At 37.8% G+C, this 18,945-nt stretch overlaps 1 protein-coding gene across 1 annotated transcript; it reads left to right on the top strand.

Moving 5' to 3' along the window:
- Positions 1-10,276: 10,276 nt before the first annotated feature.
- Positions 10,277-11,239, top strand: LOC123940430 (olfactory receptor 5H2-like). Its single transcript, XM_046003256.1, has one exon. It carries the CDS (start codon positions 10,310-10,312, stop codon positions 11,237-11,239), a length of 930 nt encoding a protein of 309 aa, XP_045859212.1. The 5' UTR covers positions 10,277-10,309.
- The last annotated feature ends 7,706 nt before the right edge of the window (positions 11,240-18,945 follow it).

The raw sequence follows: 18,945 nt of genomic DNA, 5'->3' as shown, positions 1-18,945 counted from the left end.
TTTTTTCAAAGAAATGGAACAAATAATCCTAAAATTTATATGGAACCAGAAAAGACCTCGAATAGCCAAAGGAATATTGAAAAAGAAAGCCAAAGTTGGTGGCATCACAATTCCGGACTTCAAGCTCTATTTACAAAGCTGTCATCATCAAGACAGCATGGTACTGGCACAAAAACAGACACATAGATCAGTGGAACAGAATAGAGAGCCCAGAAATCGACCCTCAACTCTATGGTCAACTAATCTTCGACAAAGCAGGAAAGAATGTCCAATGGAAAAAAGACAGCCTCTTCAATAAATGGTGCTGGGAAAATTGGACAGCCACATGCAGATCAATGGGGCTCTTTTTTAAAGGATGAAGAGTTGTGGACCTTTTATAACTTTCTCTTGGAAACCATGATTGAAAGTGATGATAGCCAATGAAAACTCCATTGCTTCATTTGGGTAAGGTTAATAGATGGGACCTAGTTCATTCAAAAATGAGCTTTTCTTAATGTATCAAATTTCTTTTTTTAAAATTATGTTCAGTTAAAAAATAAATTTTTAAGTAGAACAAACTTTGGATCATCATTCTCAATGAAATTTCATATACAACATATTCCAGGGACACCTAGTGGCTAGTCTGTTAATCATCTGCCTTTGGCTTAGTCATGATCTCAGGATCCTGGGATACAGTCCTGTATCAGACTTCCTGTTCAGTGGGAAGTCTGCTTCTCCTTCCAGCTACATGGATCACTGTTGTGTATCCTGATGACAGCATTCCTCACTTTGGCTCCAAAACCTCTAGGCCACCAGAGGATAAGATCAAGGGTACATGAAGCAAAAATCATGCTGTTGGCCAAAAAAATGAAAAAAGAAATGCTAGTGGGTTCCTGGGATTAACAGTGAGTGGTCCCACTGAACCAGTACGGTGCACTGGATACTGACTCAGAAAACATACAACCTTCTGGAAATACTCTAATGCTATAAGGTATCACATGTAGTTATGCTATAAATGAGTCTCCAAAAAGGCTATTCCACATTCTATCAAACAAGTTGCTTCAGAATGGAGGGGAATAGGATAAGACCAGTGAATTTTATGGTCTTGGGTCCTTTGCTGCACTCTTTGGATGTGAAGTAAATTCCTTGTTCAGAAGATACACTGCATGTAATCCTATGACTTTGGGCAGTGGATAAGGAATTCTGAAAAGTCTAAGATGATGCTTTTGGTAGAATAAATCAACTCAAAGGTAAATCTGTTTATAGAATAGGTGCCTTTTCCAGTAAGGGATAAAAAACAGTTCCCTTTTATGATGGAAACTTTCTAATGTAGTCAACCTTCCACCAGGTAGCTAGCTGATGACTCCAATAGATACTGATATTTAAAAGACTCAGTATTATCTTTGCTCCTGGCTGACGGAGCATTCAGCAATGGCTGTAGCCAAAGTGGCCTAGGTAAATAAGTCCATGATGTGAACACATGCATGACTTCCTTCCCTGACACTGGATCATTTTGTTCATGAATCCATTGGATGATGACAGAAAAGTCTGAAGAAAGATGATGATAGTCCGAAAATAGGTCTTTTCATCTACTTGATTTTTTAAATCCTTTTCTGCTGAGGTCACACTTTGATGATAGTTTTTATGAGACACAAATATCTTCATGATTTTTGGAGAGTTGTGTTTACATACCTCTTCCACAAATTTCCTTGTCTTCAATTTCCTAGTAAAATTCCTTCAAAGTCTCTGATCACCCAGTAAACCTTTAGTCATAGCTGATGGATAGGTATATAATCACACATCTGGCCATTTTTTCTTTCCAGGATGTGCAAACTGGTGCACTGCTCCAAGTTCTGCCACCTGGAAGATTTCCATTCACCTCTGTTGTACAGGGAAATCACAGACAAGATTTGTAGTGCTGCAGCTGTCTACTTTGGGTGATGTCTGCATTTTGTGCACAAACATCTATACAACAGGTCCCCATTTTCCCCCTCTGTCAATTGATCATAAAGAATTCCCCATGATTGGGGCACCTGGGTGGCTCAGTGGTTTAAAGCCTCTGCCTTCAGCTCAGGTCATGATTTCAGGATCCTGGGATCGAGCCCCACATTGGGCTCTCTGCTCAGCAGGGAGTCTGATTCCCCTCTCTCTCTGCCTGCCTCTCTGCCTACTTGTGATCTCTCTCTCTCTCTCTCTGTGTCAAATAAAAAAAAAAAAATTCCCCATGAGACCATAGGAAGAGGCTAGGAGAGAGAGTCCAGTGTAGCAAGAATAAGAGCCATGAGAATTTAGGCCACTTCTTCATGCAACTGCTTGAGTCTTCAGGGCCTGCTCTGGCTCTCACACACATACAGCAGTTTCATTTCATTTAACTGTAGAGTGTTCCTGTGAATTCCCAACTTAATGTCTTGGTGGATCAAATGATATCCAGCTTGTAAGGGCAGATATGGTTGCATGTCCACTTAGTGGCCTATGGTTAAGCAGTCAGTCTTAGCTACGAGCTTGTCGCTGACCAGTGGGTGTTTCTTAAAGCTAGAGTAGTTATTCACTGAGGATGGCAGGGCTTTGCTCCAAAATTCTAACAGCCTGCATTGTGGCCCACGTAGGAGGCCTATCAAAGGCTCCAAAGTCTCCCTAATGGATCTGCTACTTCAAGCACCATTGCCTCTGTTGAATCATATGGCCAAATTGGTGGAGTGCCATGGACAGCAACCTATACTTGTTACAAAGCCTTTTCCTGTTCTGAGCCCATCTCAAAACTAGCAGTTTATCTGGTCACTTCAAAAATGCGCTGGTATAATACACCCAAATGAAGATGATACTGTGTCCAGAATCCACAGGAACCCACTAGGTGTTGACTCTTTTTCAGTTGTGGGAGGGGCCAGATGCAGAAGCTTACCTTTCACCTCAGAAAGGTAATGTCCACGTGCCTATATCCCTGATCCCTAGGAATTTCACTCAAGTATAAGGTCTCTTATTATTATTATATTTTTTTTAAGTAGACACCACACCCAGTGGGGGGTTTGGAACTCAAAACCCTCAGATCAAGAATTTCATGCTCTATGCAGTGAGCCAACCAGGTACTCTATTTTGCTGGATTTTTTCTCCCCCTCTGCCATGCACATTTCTTACCAGGAAGCATTGAACAGTCGCTACTTCTTGCTCACTGGCGTCAAACATCATAATGCCATGTGTGTACTGGGCCAGTTTGATATCTTTGTGGGAAAGAAAGACATGAGGAATCCTGAGAAATATTTGCACATCATATATCTGATAATGACTTGAACTTGTATATAGGAAGAATTCACAAAACACACTCATTAAAAAATAATTTACTCAAAAGAATTAACTCAGTTAAAAACTTCACTGGGATTTGAACATACTTCACCAAACAAGATATAAAGATATTTAAATGGGACACAAGAAGATGCTTTATACAGTGTGTTATCAGCAAAATACATGTGAAAAGCACAACCCACTTGTATAAATGACCAAGGTTGAGAAGACTATTCTTACTGGAAGCAACATCACAGAACTTCTGTGCTCAAGGGAGGCAACAAAATGAGTTAAGAGGTATGTATACAAAACTGAAGGGGTCAGTAGACTTAAGCCATTTGCGTTATGTTGAAGCTACCTCTGCACACCATCCTGCTTACTCCACCTTTCTACTAAGTATTCAGAATGACATTATTTTATCAGTGGTGTTTTCCCTCCTCCATTTTGGCTTGCACAAGCAAAATTATAAGGAAGCAAGAATATTGATCAATCAGTCTGCCAAAACAGATGCTAGTTGCTTTCCCCTAGCTTCCAATATAGTCCCTTGTGAAGGCTGAACATTTTTTTCTACTCTTCAAGTAGTAAATCACAATGTCACAAAGAAGTACATTTTTTTATTTTTCTGAAGGAAAGTTGATTGACAGCTTAATTTATAAGGCACAAAAGGCAAACCTGAACACATATACCACCATGTTCAAAACCCCTCATTTCCTTTAAGTTGGGGTAAAATACAAAGTCTCTGAATGAGCCTCCAAGGGCTTGTGTGATCCCATCCATGCTGGCCTCCCCCACACCACCTGGTTACTCCTAGCTTCTCACTTTGTAATCTGTTAGATTGTGCTACTGCCATGATCTGGGCTCTCTGAAAATCTAGCCTTCCAAGGACAAAGGCCTTGTGGGTGATACAAGTCCAGAGGCAGCAATCACCAGGTTAGAAGTGAAGACCCTCAGGCCTCTCCCAGACATACTCACACAGAATCTGCATTTTAATAAGCTCTCTCTCTAAGAGATAAAATTAACAGGACAGTAAACAACAAGTGTTAGAGGATGTGGAGAAAGGGGAGCTCTCTTACACTGTTGGTGGGAATGCAAGTTGGTGCAGCCACTTTGGAAAACAGCTTGGAGATTTCTCTAGAAATTAAAAATAGAGCTTCCCTATGACATTGCAATTGTGCTACTGGGTGCTTACCCCAAAGATATAGATGTGGTGAAAGAAGGGCCATCTGTACCCCAGTGGCCACAGCAATGGCCACAGTCGCCAAACTGTGGAAAGAACCAAGATTCCCATCAATGGACGAGTGGATACAGAAGATGTGGTCCATATATATTATGGCATATTATGCCTCTATCAGAAAGGATGAATACCCAACGTTTGCATAAACATGGATGGGACTGAAGGAGATTATGCTGAGTGATATAAATTAAGCAGAGAGAGTCAATTATCACATGGTTTCGCTTATTTGTGTGGCATAAGGAATAACAAGGAAGACATGGGGAGATGGAAAGAAGGGAGGTGGGGAAATTGAAGGGTAGACCAACCATCAGAGACTGTGGGCTCTGAGGAACTAACTGAGGGTTTTGGAGGAGAGGGGTGTGGGAGGTTAGGTGAGCCTGGTGGTGAGTATTGTGGAGGGCACATATTGCATGGAGCACAGGGTGTGGTGCATAAACAATGAATTCTGGAACACTGAAAAGAAATAAAAAAAAATAAAATTAAAAAAAAATTGAGAAGCACTGAGCTATGGCATGTTTCACTGTAGTGCTTTATCATTGCTTCCCTTTGCACTTCCCCTGACTTTTGCCTACTGAGATTTCTCATCAGATTTCAGCTTAAAGTGTGGAGTCAGGTCTAGATCTGGAATGTGAGCTGCAGTTTGCATGAGGACAACTTTCCTTGGGGTTGGCTCCTGAAGGGAACCTAGTACTCTGGCCTCAATAAAATCATGTATGATTAGCTCAGACAAGAACATATTAATCAAAGCCCTCAGAGCAATACCAATTTATATATAAACTGATTTGCCTAAACATGCCAAAATGCCCTTAGTGGTGGAAAGCAGCAGCACAGTGTGCAATTTCAACAGTTGCAACTAGAGCTGTATATGTGACGTGATGTTCTCCATTGTAAAGCCTATTGGGACACCTGGACTTCTCATACAGATTCTAATCTGCAATGCCCAGAAGAACAGCTTAGTTTTGTCCTAAAGGGAACCCTTGGGTGCTATTAGAAGAAATTTAGTTTTCTAGTCCTTCCTTTTTTTTTTTTTTTTTTGACAAAAGCATGTATTTTTCTGAGGATTGGTTGACTCTTGCATTTAAAGCAAATTTATATAAACAGCATTCTGCTGATTTTGGCAAATGAAGCCTCCAAAATGAATCAGTGTGTACAGAGTTGCTGCCTTATGGCCATTGCAGAGCTACTGTATTTTTTCTTGTTTTGAAAGCCTAACACTTTGATTTCCTGATATTTCTTATAAGATATGGGTAAGACAGAAGTGATTTCTATAATATTCATTATTCTTTATATATAAATTGGAAATATTGTTACATTTATAATGGTTTTATATTGGGATTACAGTTACCAAAAACAGATGAATAATGTAAAGCAAATGGTGAATAATCTATATATTTTTTGTTGATAGCCATAATCTAGATAAGCAAAATAGCTCTGAGACTGGATTACTCTCTTTAAAAATGTTTTATTATCCCTAACATAACTATAATGACTTTATAAGTATAGTGAATTAAAATGGAAAACATTTAAAATTTAAACTTCCTTGAAGTATCAGGTCTTAATGATTCCTATGTAAGAAATCTTCCAGGTTATTGTGATTAAAATTCCATTTTGTTTAACTGAATACATTTTCTGATTAAAATTTTCAAGGGAAGTCACTTGGATATTAACTATCCTTTATCCCACTTTATAAGAATTTTTAAACTATTTTTTATATGTATATGTAGCAAGAAATAGGCAGTAAGCGTCCCCTCATAGCGCCAACGTTTCTGGCTTGATAATTACCATACACAAATTGAATTTGAGAATTCTCAATTATTTAGTAACTTGGGATTGCATGGGAAGAAGTCCTTTCCAAATAAATATGCCTTTAGTAAATGCAGTTACTGGCTTTGGTTATCTGTGTCCCTTATATTTTACTCTGGTTTTTGGTTCAATTTTATTCTGCTAAAAACACTGATGGAGAAAACGTGCTCTCAAGTAAAACCAGTAGGATTTCTATAAAAAGTCAGTTTTAATCGCTGTAATAAAAATATAAAATAACTTTTAAATATGAGTGGAAGTTTCAAGCAGTGCATATATATATATATATATATATATATATAGCATAAAGTTTATAAAGTTAAACTGAAAAACTCTTGCATACACATATTCCGTAGGAACGTAAATTTGGAAATTTTGAAGAAGAGAAAATGAAAAGATTCCAATGCTGACAACTTAATCAAAACCAATGAAAGATAAATATTTGCCCCCAAACTCTCTGGGCCTTTCCACTTGTGTTTTTCTTAGCCTTTCTCTGATGTCCTTCCACTTTTTTCTCTGTAGTCTTTCTCACACTTAACCATCTGTGTGTCTGTTATTCTCTGCCTCTTTCTCTTCCTCCATCTCCTGATCTTTTTAAAAAATTATTTTATTATTATGTCCAATTAGTCAACATATAGTACATTATTTTTTGTTTGCTTGTTTTTAATTTTATTTTATTTTTCCAGTGTTCCAGGATTCATTGTTTATGCACCGCACCCAGTGCTCCGTGCAATACACCATTAGTTTTTGATGCAGTGTTCAACGATTCATTAGTGGCATGTAACACCCAGTGCTCATCACCACACATGCCCTCCTTAATACCCATCACCTGGTTACCCCAGCCCCCAAGCCCCCCTCTCTTCAGTAATCCTCAGTTTGGTTCCCAGAGTCCAGAGTTTCTCATAGTTTGTCTCCCTCTCTGATTTCTTCCCATCCCTCCCTTCCTCTGTGGTTCTCCATGCTATTCTTTATGTTCCACATATGAGTGAAACCATATAATTGTTTTTCTCTGCTTGACTTATTTCACTTAGCATAATCCCCTTCAGTTCCAACCATGCTTAGCCAACTGATCCACTTGGGTACCCTCTCCTGATCTTTTCACCACCAAAATTTCTCCTCCTTCTTGTCTTGTCTCTTTTCTCTTCTTGATGCCTTCCTCTCCATTTTTCTCTTTTGAAAACTTTATTAGAACAATATAGGGAATAAATGCTGTATTTGTCAAAGCACTGCAGACATCTAACAACTATCCTCCCCATTCTTGGAGTATTTGATTTCATTTCCCTGCTAACTGTTGTGCAACTTGTTTCCCATTCACTGCTCATTATTCTCTGGCCTCAACTGTATCATATGATGAAAACTGCTCCCACTAAAACCACTAAAAATATCTTAGCTTCCATGCTCAATCACACCTGTTTGCTCCTTGTCCTATTAGAGCATTTATTTTACTTCATTTTTATTTTTTAAAGATTTTATTAATTCATTTGACAGAGAGAGACACAGGGAGAGAGGGAACACAAGCAGGGGGAGTGGGAGAGGGAACACAAGCAGGCGAGGCAGGCTTCCCACTGAGCAGGGAGCCCGATGCGGGGCTTGATCCCAGGACTCTGGGATCATGACCTGAGCTGAAGGCAGATGTTTAATGACTGAGCCACCCAGGCACCCCAGTGGTAGAGCATTTATTTTAAAGTGATTGGCACCATAACTTTCTTTGTTCTTCTTGAGTATCTCCCTCTCTTTATGTTCATGACACTCATCTGTCCTGTTCCCCTTCTCTTCTTGATCATTCTGCTCAGTATCCTTTCCTGGTCTCTCCATGTCTTTATTCACTTCCAGTCAGAACTATTAGTTTCAGGAATAAATTATTATTTTTTTTTGAAATGAAATCTAACAGAAATGCTGGGAGATTAAAGGAATCACAGCTGGAGAAAAAAAATAGGCAGAAACAGAAGGAAGCAGGGTAGTCTGTCAATAGCAAAAATCATGACCCAAAATTGGCTCCATGAAGGCTGTTATCAGTCACCAGGGCTCTGTGGGTATGCCACTGCTCACACTGACAGAGTCACTGGTGTGGATTCAGGGTGCATTTGCTGGAAAGTCATATTTTGCCTTGGCTGCCTTAGCAACTCAAAATCTCTTTCCCTTTTCCTCCCTCATTCCGAATTCCAAATGCAGTGTAGATGGGTTTCAGTTGCCAAAGTTACATTGCAATTCCCCTCACTCTGGTTGTTAGAGGGATAGGAGAGTCTATTGTAGCTCTTTTGGCTCCTAGAGTGAGTGGTAGACTGTCTGGCTCCATGATTATGTGGTAGAAAGAGGACTATCTGAAAATGACACATATCCCCCATAACCATGTTCATATACTTTGTCAGTTTAGTTCCTCTCTCTTCTCTTCACTTAGTGTATTCTCCTATGGTTAGGTCTTATGGAAGTATGCCTTGAGCTACCCCAATGACTTCCAAGTCATTACACGTGGTAGACTCCTACTACGAAGTATATACCACCTGGATATTCAGAGGACACTATCTCTACAAACTGACGTTGAATCCTAATTTCAATGAATTTTGAAAAATTTGAATATAGTTGACACACAATGTTACATTAGTTTCAGGTGTACAACTTAGCTATTTGACAAATGTATACCTTATGCTATGTTCACCACAAGTACAGCTACGATCTGTCACCACACATTGCTATGACAATATTGTTGACTATATTCCTTGTGCTGTGACTTTTATTACTGTGACTTATTCATTCCAGAATTGGAATATCTCCCACTCCCCTTCACCCATTTTGCAAACCCCTCCAACTCCTATCTCTCTGGCAAATATTTACAGGTCTGATTCTGCTCTTTGTTTGTTATTCATTTTTTTAGACTCCACATAGGATTGAAATGATATGGTATTTGTCTTTCTCATTCCGACTTATTTCTTTTAATGTAATAGCCTATATTTGCTATTTGTGTCAAATGGCATGATCTTATCCTTTTTTATAGCTGGGTTATATTTTACATACATATATATATACACATATATTTTATACACACACACACACCACATATTGTTTATTCATTTGTCTGTATATAGACACATGGGTTGCTTCCATATCTTGGCCACTTTAAATAGGATGCAGTAAATTTCATATTAGTGTTTTCATTTTCTTTGGGCAAATGAAAACCTACCGAGTCACCAAGTGATTCCTATTCCTCACTGACCACCCCTTTACCTCCAATGTGTCACAGAAGTGGTGTCTCTACATTCTGAAATCCCTTCCATCTCCCTTTTCATCTTCGCCACTGATCCCAATGTCATTTCATCGTGGACAAGACATGTCACATGTATTTGTAACACTTGGGAAGCAAGGGTAAAATGCAGATTATTAGATTTCATTCTTGAGCCACTAAATCTAATTCTAAAGAAAGCCTTTCAATCTATATTTTGTACAAGACTTCCTCAGAGAATTTTAGGGTATAACCTGGTTTGAGAACCAGTGGGCAGTAGTAACATCCTCCTGACTAGTACTCATGACCCCCAACTTCACATCCCTGCAACCCATATCCTATACTATTAGATACTTATTTAAAAAAAAGTCTTATAGTGCCACTCCCTTTTTTCAGTGCATGCTTTTTCCCTGATAAGCAATGTTCAAGATCCTTCAAATGTTATTCAACTCATTTTATTGCCCAGGTTCTTCAGGCTGCTTTCCTCTTCACCCTACATCCATGTCCTAGATACAGAATTTCCCTTTCATACTCAATCCTTTCCCATAAATTTAGCATTTACATACAATATCTTTCATTTTTCCAACTATGTTCATTGTAGCACATTTTAAAAATGGAAATGATTGCATTTATTTCCAAGGCCCCCAAACAATTCCATCTATTACAGGAGTAATACAAAAAATTGAGAGGGTATTTATGAGGTACATAAGTTTATTCAACTCTCCTCCCTGTATTTCACATTACAAATTGACTTTTTTTTTGTCATTTGTTCAATTTCATTCCAGGCAACACCAACTAAGGATATGGAAAAGGATAATGCAACATTCCTGACAAAATTGATTCTCACAGGATTCACATATGAACAACAGTGGCAAATCCCCCTGTTCCTGTTGTTCTTGGTTATCTATGTTCTCACCATTGTGGGGAACCTTGGCCTGATTGCTCTCATTTGGAATGACACTCAGCTTCACATCCCTATGTACTTATTCCTTGGGAGTCTGGCATTGGTGGATGCTTGGTTATCATCCACAGTATCCCCCAAGATGCTAGTCAACTTCCTTGCCAAGAGCAAGATGATCTCTCTCTCTGAATGCATGATACAATTTTTTTCCTTTGCAATCAGTGTAACCACAGAATGTTTTCTGCTGGCAACAATGGCATATGATCGGTATGTGGCCATATGCAAACCACTACTTTATCCAGTGATTATGTCCAATACACTATGCATCCAGCTGATACTTTTGTCATTTTTAGGTGGCCTTCTTCATGCCATAATTCATACTTCTTTTTTATTCAGATTAACCTTCTACAATTCCATCATAGTACATCACTTTTACTGTGACATTATACCATTGTTTAAGATTTCTTGTACTGATCCTTCTATTAATTATCTGATAGTATTTATTTTCTCTGGGTCAATACAAGTATTTACCATTTTGACTGTTCTTGTGTCTTACACACTAGTTCTCTTTACAATCTTAAAAAAGAAGTCTCTACAAGGCATAAAGAAAGCCTTCTCCACCTGTGGAGCCCACCTCTTATCTGTCTCTCTGTACTATGGCCCCCTTCTCTTCATGTATGTGCGCCCTAGATCTGCACAAGCAGATAATCAAGATATGATGGATTCTCTGTTTTACACTATTATAATTCCCGTGTTAAACCCAATGATCTATAGCCTGAGAAATAAGAAAGTCATAGATTCACTGAGAAAAATGTTAAAGAGAAATGTTTAGTGCTTATGGAACATTTGTTCTTCTTCCACTAGAATAATATGAAATTGTGCAGATTAGATGTTGCTATGTGTTGATTAGTGTTCAAAGGTTTTGGCAGTTATAATTGTCCTTGCATTCAAATGACTTACGGTGGGACTACAAATAACATCTTAAATATGTGTGTATATTATTGAAAAACATAGAATTTTACTCGTTTTCATGTCATACTAAAATAATTAAGAAAAATATTAAAAATTTTTAAAAATTTTTGTTTATTTAAAATTTTTTTTTTCAGTGTTCCAGAATTCATTGTTTATGCACCACACCCAGGGCTCCATGCAATACATGCCCTCCATAATACCCACTGCCAGGCTCACCCAACCTCCCACCCCCACCTCTTCAAAACCCTCAGATTGTTTTTTAGAGTCCATAGTCTCTCATTTTTCATCTCCCTCTCCAATTTCCCCCAACTCACTTCTCTCCATCTCCTCATGTCTTCCATGTTATTTCTTATGCTCCACTAAAAAGCAAAACCATATGATAATTGACTCTCTCTGCTTGACTTATTTCACTTAGCATAATCTATTTCAGTCCCAGCTATGTTGATACAAAAGTTGGGTATTCATCCTTTCTGATGGAGGCATAATACTCCATAGATATATGGACCACGTCTTCCTTATCCATTTGTCCGTTGAAGGGCATCTTGGTTCTTTCCACAGTTTGGCAACTGTGGCCATTGCTGCTATGAACACTGGGATACAGATGGCCCTTCTTTTCACATCTGTATCATTGGGGTAAATACCCAGTAGTGCAATTACAGGGTCATAGGGAAGCTCTATTTTTAATTTCTTAAGGAACCTCCACATTGTTCTCCAAATTGACTGCACCAACTTGCATTCCCACCAACAGTGTAAGAGGGTTCCCCTTTCTCCATATCTTCTTCAACACACATTGTTTACTGTGTGTTAATTTTGCATGTTTTAATGTTTTCAATGTGGCCTTCATAAATGTATTTAGCACTGTAATATTCTAATTCCTCTGAAAATAATTTGAATATGAGTGTTTTATAGCAATACAGTTGTGCAGCCTGAAGCCTCACATCACATTTCACTTCACAGTGGGGTCAGGTTTATGTTTGAGTGAACAGAGGCAAAAAAGTATAATGAGTGATCAAATTTCAGTCCACTCCTGCCCTTCCTCTCTCACCACTGGTTCCATATACAGCCCTTCTGATAGTGCTAAATGTCCCACACTAAAATTACTCACATCAGTCATTTGTTATATTCTTGTTACTTCTACATCCTATTGATATTCTTTTTATTTCCCAAGCATTGCTGTTAGACTATTCTTCATAAACAGAAGTCTAATAATATCCTCCTGAATAGATTTACAAGGATTGTCATATCTACCAGATTTTGTATATATATTGCATACATATCTAGAACTCTATATATGCATATGTATATATTTAATGTCCAAGTACATGACTGAATTGCATAAACACATGTACATCTGTATATATATTACCCTGCATTTGTGACCCTGGCAGTATTTGAGGTACTTCCCAATAAAATCTTGATTTGACTCTGAAGTCTCCTTCCTCACAATTCTTCTACTGGACCCTGTGTTTTACCCCAAATAATTTACTGAAAGCCTTCTGCATACCTTCTTTTGATATCTGTTGTTGTTCATATGGTTTATCCACACAGAATCCTTCCTCAAGTGTACCTATCTTCATGTACAGTTTAAATGGTGTCCTTTCTTCAAGGTCATTCTTAAACATTCCAGCTTCCTTAATGCATTTCCAGATTACACTGAAGAAGATAAAAATGCTCAATTATTTGAAACATTGCCTATTTTATTTATTCTTTTAGGCCACAAATGCTATATGTAATACTGAGTTTTCATCTATAAGCTTTTTAAATTTTTATTTATTTTTACTTTTTTAAAAAAGTTTAACATCTTAATTTTACTTTATTTTATTTATGTTCCAAGATTTATTGTTTATGCACCACACCCAGTGCTCCATGCAATATATGCCCTCCTTAATATCCACAACCAAGCTCACGCATACCCCACATCCCTCCCCTCCATAATCCTCAGTTTGTTTCTTAGAATCCACAGTCTTTCATGGTTCATCTCCCCCTCTGATTCCCCCAATTCACTTTTCTTTTCCTTCTCCTAATGTCTTCCATGTTATACCTTATGCTTAAGTAAGTGAAACCCTATGATAATTGACTTTCTGTGGTTGACTTATTTCACTCAGCATAATCTCCTCCAGTCCTGTCCATGTTGATACAAAAGTTGGGTATTCATCCTTTCTGATGGCTGTGTAATATTCCATTGTATATATGGACCATATCTTCTTTATCCATTCATCTGTTGAAAGGTATCTCAGCTCTTTTCACAGTTTGGTGGTTATGGCCATTGCTGCCATGAACATTGGGGTACAGATGGCCCTTCTTTTCACTGCATCTGCATCTATAGGGTAAATACCCAGCATTGCAATTGCAGGGTCATAGGGTAGCTCTATTCTTAATTCCTTAAGGAATCTCCATGCTGTTTTCCAAAGTGGCTGCACCAACTTGCATTCTCACCAACAGTGTAAGAGGGTTCCCTTTCTTGACATCCTCTCCAACATGCTGTTTCCTGTCCTGTTGATTTTGGTCTTCCTAACTGGTGTAAGGTGGGGCGGGGGGTGGGAGGTTGGGGAACCAGGTGGAGGGTAATAGGGCACGTATTGCATGGAGCACTGGGTGTGGTGCAAAAACAATGAGTACTGTTATGCTGAAAATAAATTAATTAATTAATTAAAATAAAAAAAAATAAGGTGGTATCTCAATGTGGTTTTGATTTGAATTTCCCTGATGGCTAGTGATGATGAACATTTTTTTATGTGTCTATTAGCCATTTTTATGTCTTCTTTTTAAAAGTTTTTATTTTAATCACTCTGTGCTCACCTTAAGTACAATCCTTAACTCCCATTACTTATTCTACCCTGCTCCCCATGTCCCCTCTGGTAACCATGAGTTTGTTTTCACTAGTTAACAGTCTGTTTATTGGTTTGTCTCTCTCACTCTTCCCCCTCCACCCTTTGCTTATTTGGTTTGTTTCTTAAATTTCACATATGAGGGGTGCCTGGGTGGGTGGGTTAAAGCCTCTGCCTTCAGCTCAGGTCATGATCCCAGGGTCCTGGGATCGAGTCCCACATCAGGCTTTCTGCTCAGTGGGGAGACTGCTCCCTGCCCACCTGCCTGCCTCTCTGCCTACTTCTGATCGCTGTCCGTGAAATAAATAAATAAAATCTTTAAAAAAATTTCACATATGAGTGAAATCATATGGTATGTGTCTTTCTCTGACTTATTCTACATCGCATTATATGCTCTATATGCTCTAGCACCATCCATTTCCTTGAAATGGCAAGTTTTCATTATTTTTGATGTTTGAATAATATTCCACATATATATGCATATCACAACTTCTTTGCCATCAATTGATGGACACTTGGGCTGCTTCCATATCTTGATTACTGTAAATAATTCCCCTATGAACATAGGGGTGCCTGCATCTCTTCGAATTAGTGTTTTGTTTTCTTTGAGTAAATACCCAGTAGTGCACTTGCTGGATAATATGGTAGTTCTATTTTTAACTTTTTGAGACCCCTCCATACTCTTTTCCACAAGACTGCATCAGTTTACATTTCCCACCCACAACAGTGTGAGAGTGTTTCTTTTTTCTCCACATATTCAACAGCAGTTGTTTTTTTTTTTTTATTTTAGGCATTCTGACAGATGTGACGTCATATCTCATTGCAGTTTTGATTTGTGTTTTCCTAATGAGTGATGATGAGAGCCTTTTCACGTGTCTTTTGGCTAGCTGTATGTCTGTTGGAAAAATGGCTGTTCATGTCATATGCCCATTTTTTCCAATTGGATTATTTGTTTTTTGGGTGTTGAGCTGTAGAAGGTCTTTATATATTTTGGAGACCAACTCTGTATTTTATGTGTCATTTGTGAATATCTCCTCCCATCCTGTAGGCACCTTTTTAGCTATGTTGATTGTTTCCTTCACTGTACAGAAGCTTTTTATTTTGATATAGTCTCTGTAGTTTAATCTTGTTTTTGTTTCTCTTGTTTAGGGGACCTATCTTGAAGAAAGTTGCTACAGTCTATGTCAGAGAAATTACCGCTTGTGTTCTCTTCTAGGATTTTTATAGTTTCAGGTCTCACATTTAGGTCTTTAACCCATTTTTAATTTATTTTTGTGTATGGAGTAAAAAAAAAGGTCCAGTTTCATTCTTTTGCATGTTGCTGTCCAGTTTCTCAAAACCATTTGTTGAAAAGACTTTTTCCCTTTGTACATTCTTGACTTCTTTGTTGAAGATTATTTGATCATATAATTAGTTTTATTTCTGGATTTTTCTATTCTGTTCCATTGATCTGTCTATTTTTATGTCACTACGATGTTGTTTTTATCACTATAGCTTTGTAACATGTCTTGAAGTCTGGAATCATGATGTCTCTAGCTTTGCTTTTCTTTTTCAAGATTGCTTTTTCTATCCAGGGTCTTTTGTGGTTCCATATAAATTTTACAGTTGTTTGTTATAGTTTGTGACTAATGCTGTTGGTATTTTGATAGGGATTGAATTAAATGTGTAGACTGCTTTGGGTAGTATAAACATTTTAACATTTGTCCTTCCAATCCATGAGCATGGAGCATTTTCCATTGCTTTGTGTCTTCAATTTCTTTCATGAGGTATTTTTTTTTTTTAATTTTAAATTGTTTTCTGGAATAGAATTCAGTGATTTGGCACTTACATACAATACCCAGTGCTCATCACAGTGTCTTCTTTAATACCCATCACCCATGTAGCCCATTCCTACCTCCTACCTCCCCCATCAACCCTCAGTTTGTTCTCTATAGTTGAGTCTCTCTCGCTCTCTTTTTTTTTTTAGAATTTATTTATTTATTTGACAGAGAGAGACCACAAGTAGGCAGAGAGGTAGGCAGAAAGAGAGAGAGAGAGGGAAGTGGGCTCCCTGCCAAGCAGAGAGCCCAATGCGGGACTAGATCCCAGTACCCTGAGATCTTGACCTGAGCGGAAGGCAGCAGCTTAACCCACTGAGCCACCCAGGTGCCCCCTCTTAAGACTTATTTCCCTCTCTCCTTTTACCCCCTCCCACATATTCACCTGTTTTGATTCTTAAATTTCACATACAGTTGGGATCATATAGTGTTTGTCTTTCTCTGAGTGACTTATTTCACTTAGCATAATGCACTTTCTTTATCCACAATGTTGCAAATGGCAAGATTTCATTATTTTTGATGGCTGAGTAATATTCCATTCTGTATATGTAGCACTTCTTGTTTACTCATCCAACAGTTGTTGGACATATGGGCTCTCTCCATTGTTTAGCTACTACTTGTAATGCTGCTATAAACACTGGGGTGCATGTACCCCTTTAAATCTGTATTTTTGTATCCTTTTGGTAAATACCTAGTAATGCAATTGCTGGATTGTAGGATAGTTCTATTTTTAACTTTTGAGGAAACTTTAAACTGCTTCCCAGGATGGCTATACCAGTTTGCATCCCACCAACAGAGAAACAGTGTTCCCCTTTCTCCACATCTTCACCAACACCTGTTGTTTCTCATGTTGTTAATTTTAGTCATGCTGACTAATGTGTGAGGTGGTATCTCATCATGGTTTTGATTTGTATTTCCCTGATGATGAGTGAAGTTGAACATCTTTTCATGTCTCTTAGCCATCTGGATGTCTTCTTTGGCAAAGTTTCTATTTATTCTTCTGTCCATTTCTTAATTGGGTCATTTGTTTTTTGGGTGTTGAGTTTTGTAAGCTCTTTTTAGATTTTGGATATTAATCCTTTATCAGATATGTCACTTGAAAATATCTCCCATTCTGTAAGCTGCCTTTTAGTTTTTTTTTTTAATTGTTTCCTTCGCTGTGCACGAGCTTTTTCTCTTAATGAAGTCCCAGTAGTTCATTTTTGCTTTTGTTTTCCTTGTCTCCATGACATGTCTAATAAGAAATTGTTATAGCCTGGGTCAAAGAGGTTTCTGTCTGCTTTCTCCTCTAGGATTTTGATGGTTTCCTACCTCACATTTATGTCACTCATCCACTTTGAGTATGTTTTTGCATATGGTGTAAGAAAATGTTCCAATTTCATTATTCTGCATGTTTTTGTCCAGTTTTCCCAAGACCATTTTTTTTTAAAGATTTATTTATTTGACAGAGAGAAATCACAAGAGAGGCAGGCAGAGAGAGAGAGGAAGGGAAGCAGGCTCTCCGCTGAGCAGAGAGCCCCATGTGGGACTCGATCCCAGGACTCCGAGATCATGACCTGAGCTGAAGGCAGCGGCTTAACCCACTGAGCCACCCAGGCGCCCCCAAGACCATTTTTTGAAGAAACTCTTCTTCATCGGATATTCTTTTCTGCTTTGTCTAAGCTTGGTTGACAACGTAGTTGTGGGTCCATTTCTGGGTTCTCTCTTCTGTTCCATTGATCTATGTATCTGTTTTTGTGCCAGTACCATACTGTTTTGAACATTATAGCTTTGTAATATAGCTTGAAATGTATAATCATGATGCCTCCAGTTTTGTTTTCTTTTTCAGGATTACTTTATCTATGTGAGATCTTTTGTGGTTTCATAAAGATTTTAGGATGGTCTGTTTTAGCTCTGTGAAAAATTCTGTGGTATTTTGATAAGCATTGCATTAAATGTGTAGATAGCTTTGGGTAATATAGGATTTTAGCAATGTTCTTTCAAACCCTAAGCATGGAATATTTTTCCATTTCTTTGTGTCCTCTTCAATTTTTTTCATAAGTGATCTATAATTTTTAGAGTACTGATCTTTTACCTCTCTAGTTAGGTTTATTCCTAGGTATATTGTTTTTGGTGCCATTACAAAATGGGATCTATTCCTTGATTTCTTTTTCTGCTGCTTCATTATTGATGTATAGAAATGCAACAGATTTATGAACATTGATTTTCTATCCTGTAACTTCATTGAATTCATGTATGAGTTCTAGCAATTTTTTTTTTTTTGTGGAGTCTTTTAGATTTTCTATGTAGACTATCATCTCATTCGAAAGAGTGACTTCCTTGTTGATTTGGATCCCTTTTTATTTCTTTTTGTTGTCTGATTGCTGAGGCTAAGACTTCCCAGTATCATGTTAAATAGTAATGGTGAGAGTCAATATCCTTCTCTATTCCTGACCATGGGGTAAAGGCTCTAATTTTTCCCCATTGAGGATGATATTAGTTGTGTGTCTTTAGTATATGACTTTTATGAGGCTGAAGTATATTCCATCTATCCTGACTTTTTGAGTTTTTTTTTTCAAGAAAGGATACTTTATTTTGTCAAATGCCTATTCTGCTTCTTTTGACAGGATCATATGGTTCTTATTCTTTCTTCTATTAATGTGGTGTATCAAGTTGATTGATTTGTGAATATTAAACCAATGCTGCAACCCAGGAATAAAAATCCCTTGACTATAGTGAATAATTCTTTAATGTACTATTGCATTTGATTTGTTAATATTCTATTGAGAATTTTTGAATCCGTGTTCATCAGGGATATTGGCCAGTCATTCTCCTTTTATTGGTGTCTTTGGTTTTTGAATCAAGGTAATGCTGCTGTCTTTATAGAATGAGTTTGGAAGTTTTTCTTCCATTTCTTTTTTTTTGGAACAGTGTGAGAAGAA

This window comes from Meles meles, chromosome 4 (assembly GCF_922984935.1).
Source record: "Meles meles chromosome 4, mMelMel3.1 paternal haplotype, whole genome shotgun sequence".
In the NCBI taxonomy this organism is placed as follows: Eukaryota; Metazoa; Chordata; class Mammalia; order Carnivora; family Mustelidae; genus Meles; species Meles meles.
This window is presented reverse-complemented; position numbering and strand designations above follow the sequence as displayed.

Coding starts and splice junctions, on each gene's coding strand:
- LOC123940430 (XM_046003256.1), top strand. CDS start 10,310: ATGGAAAAGGATAATGCAACATTCCTGACAAAATTGATTCTCACAGGA.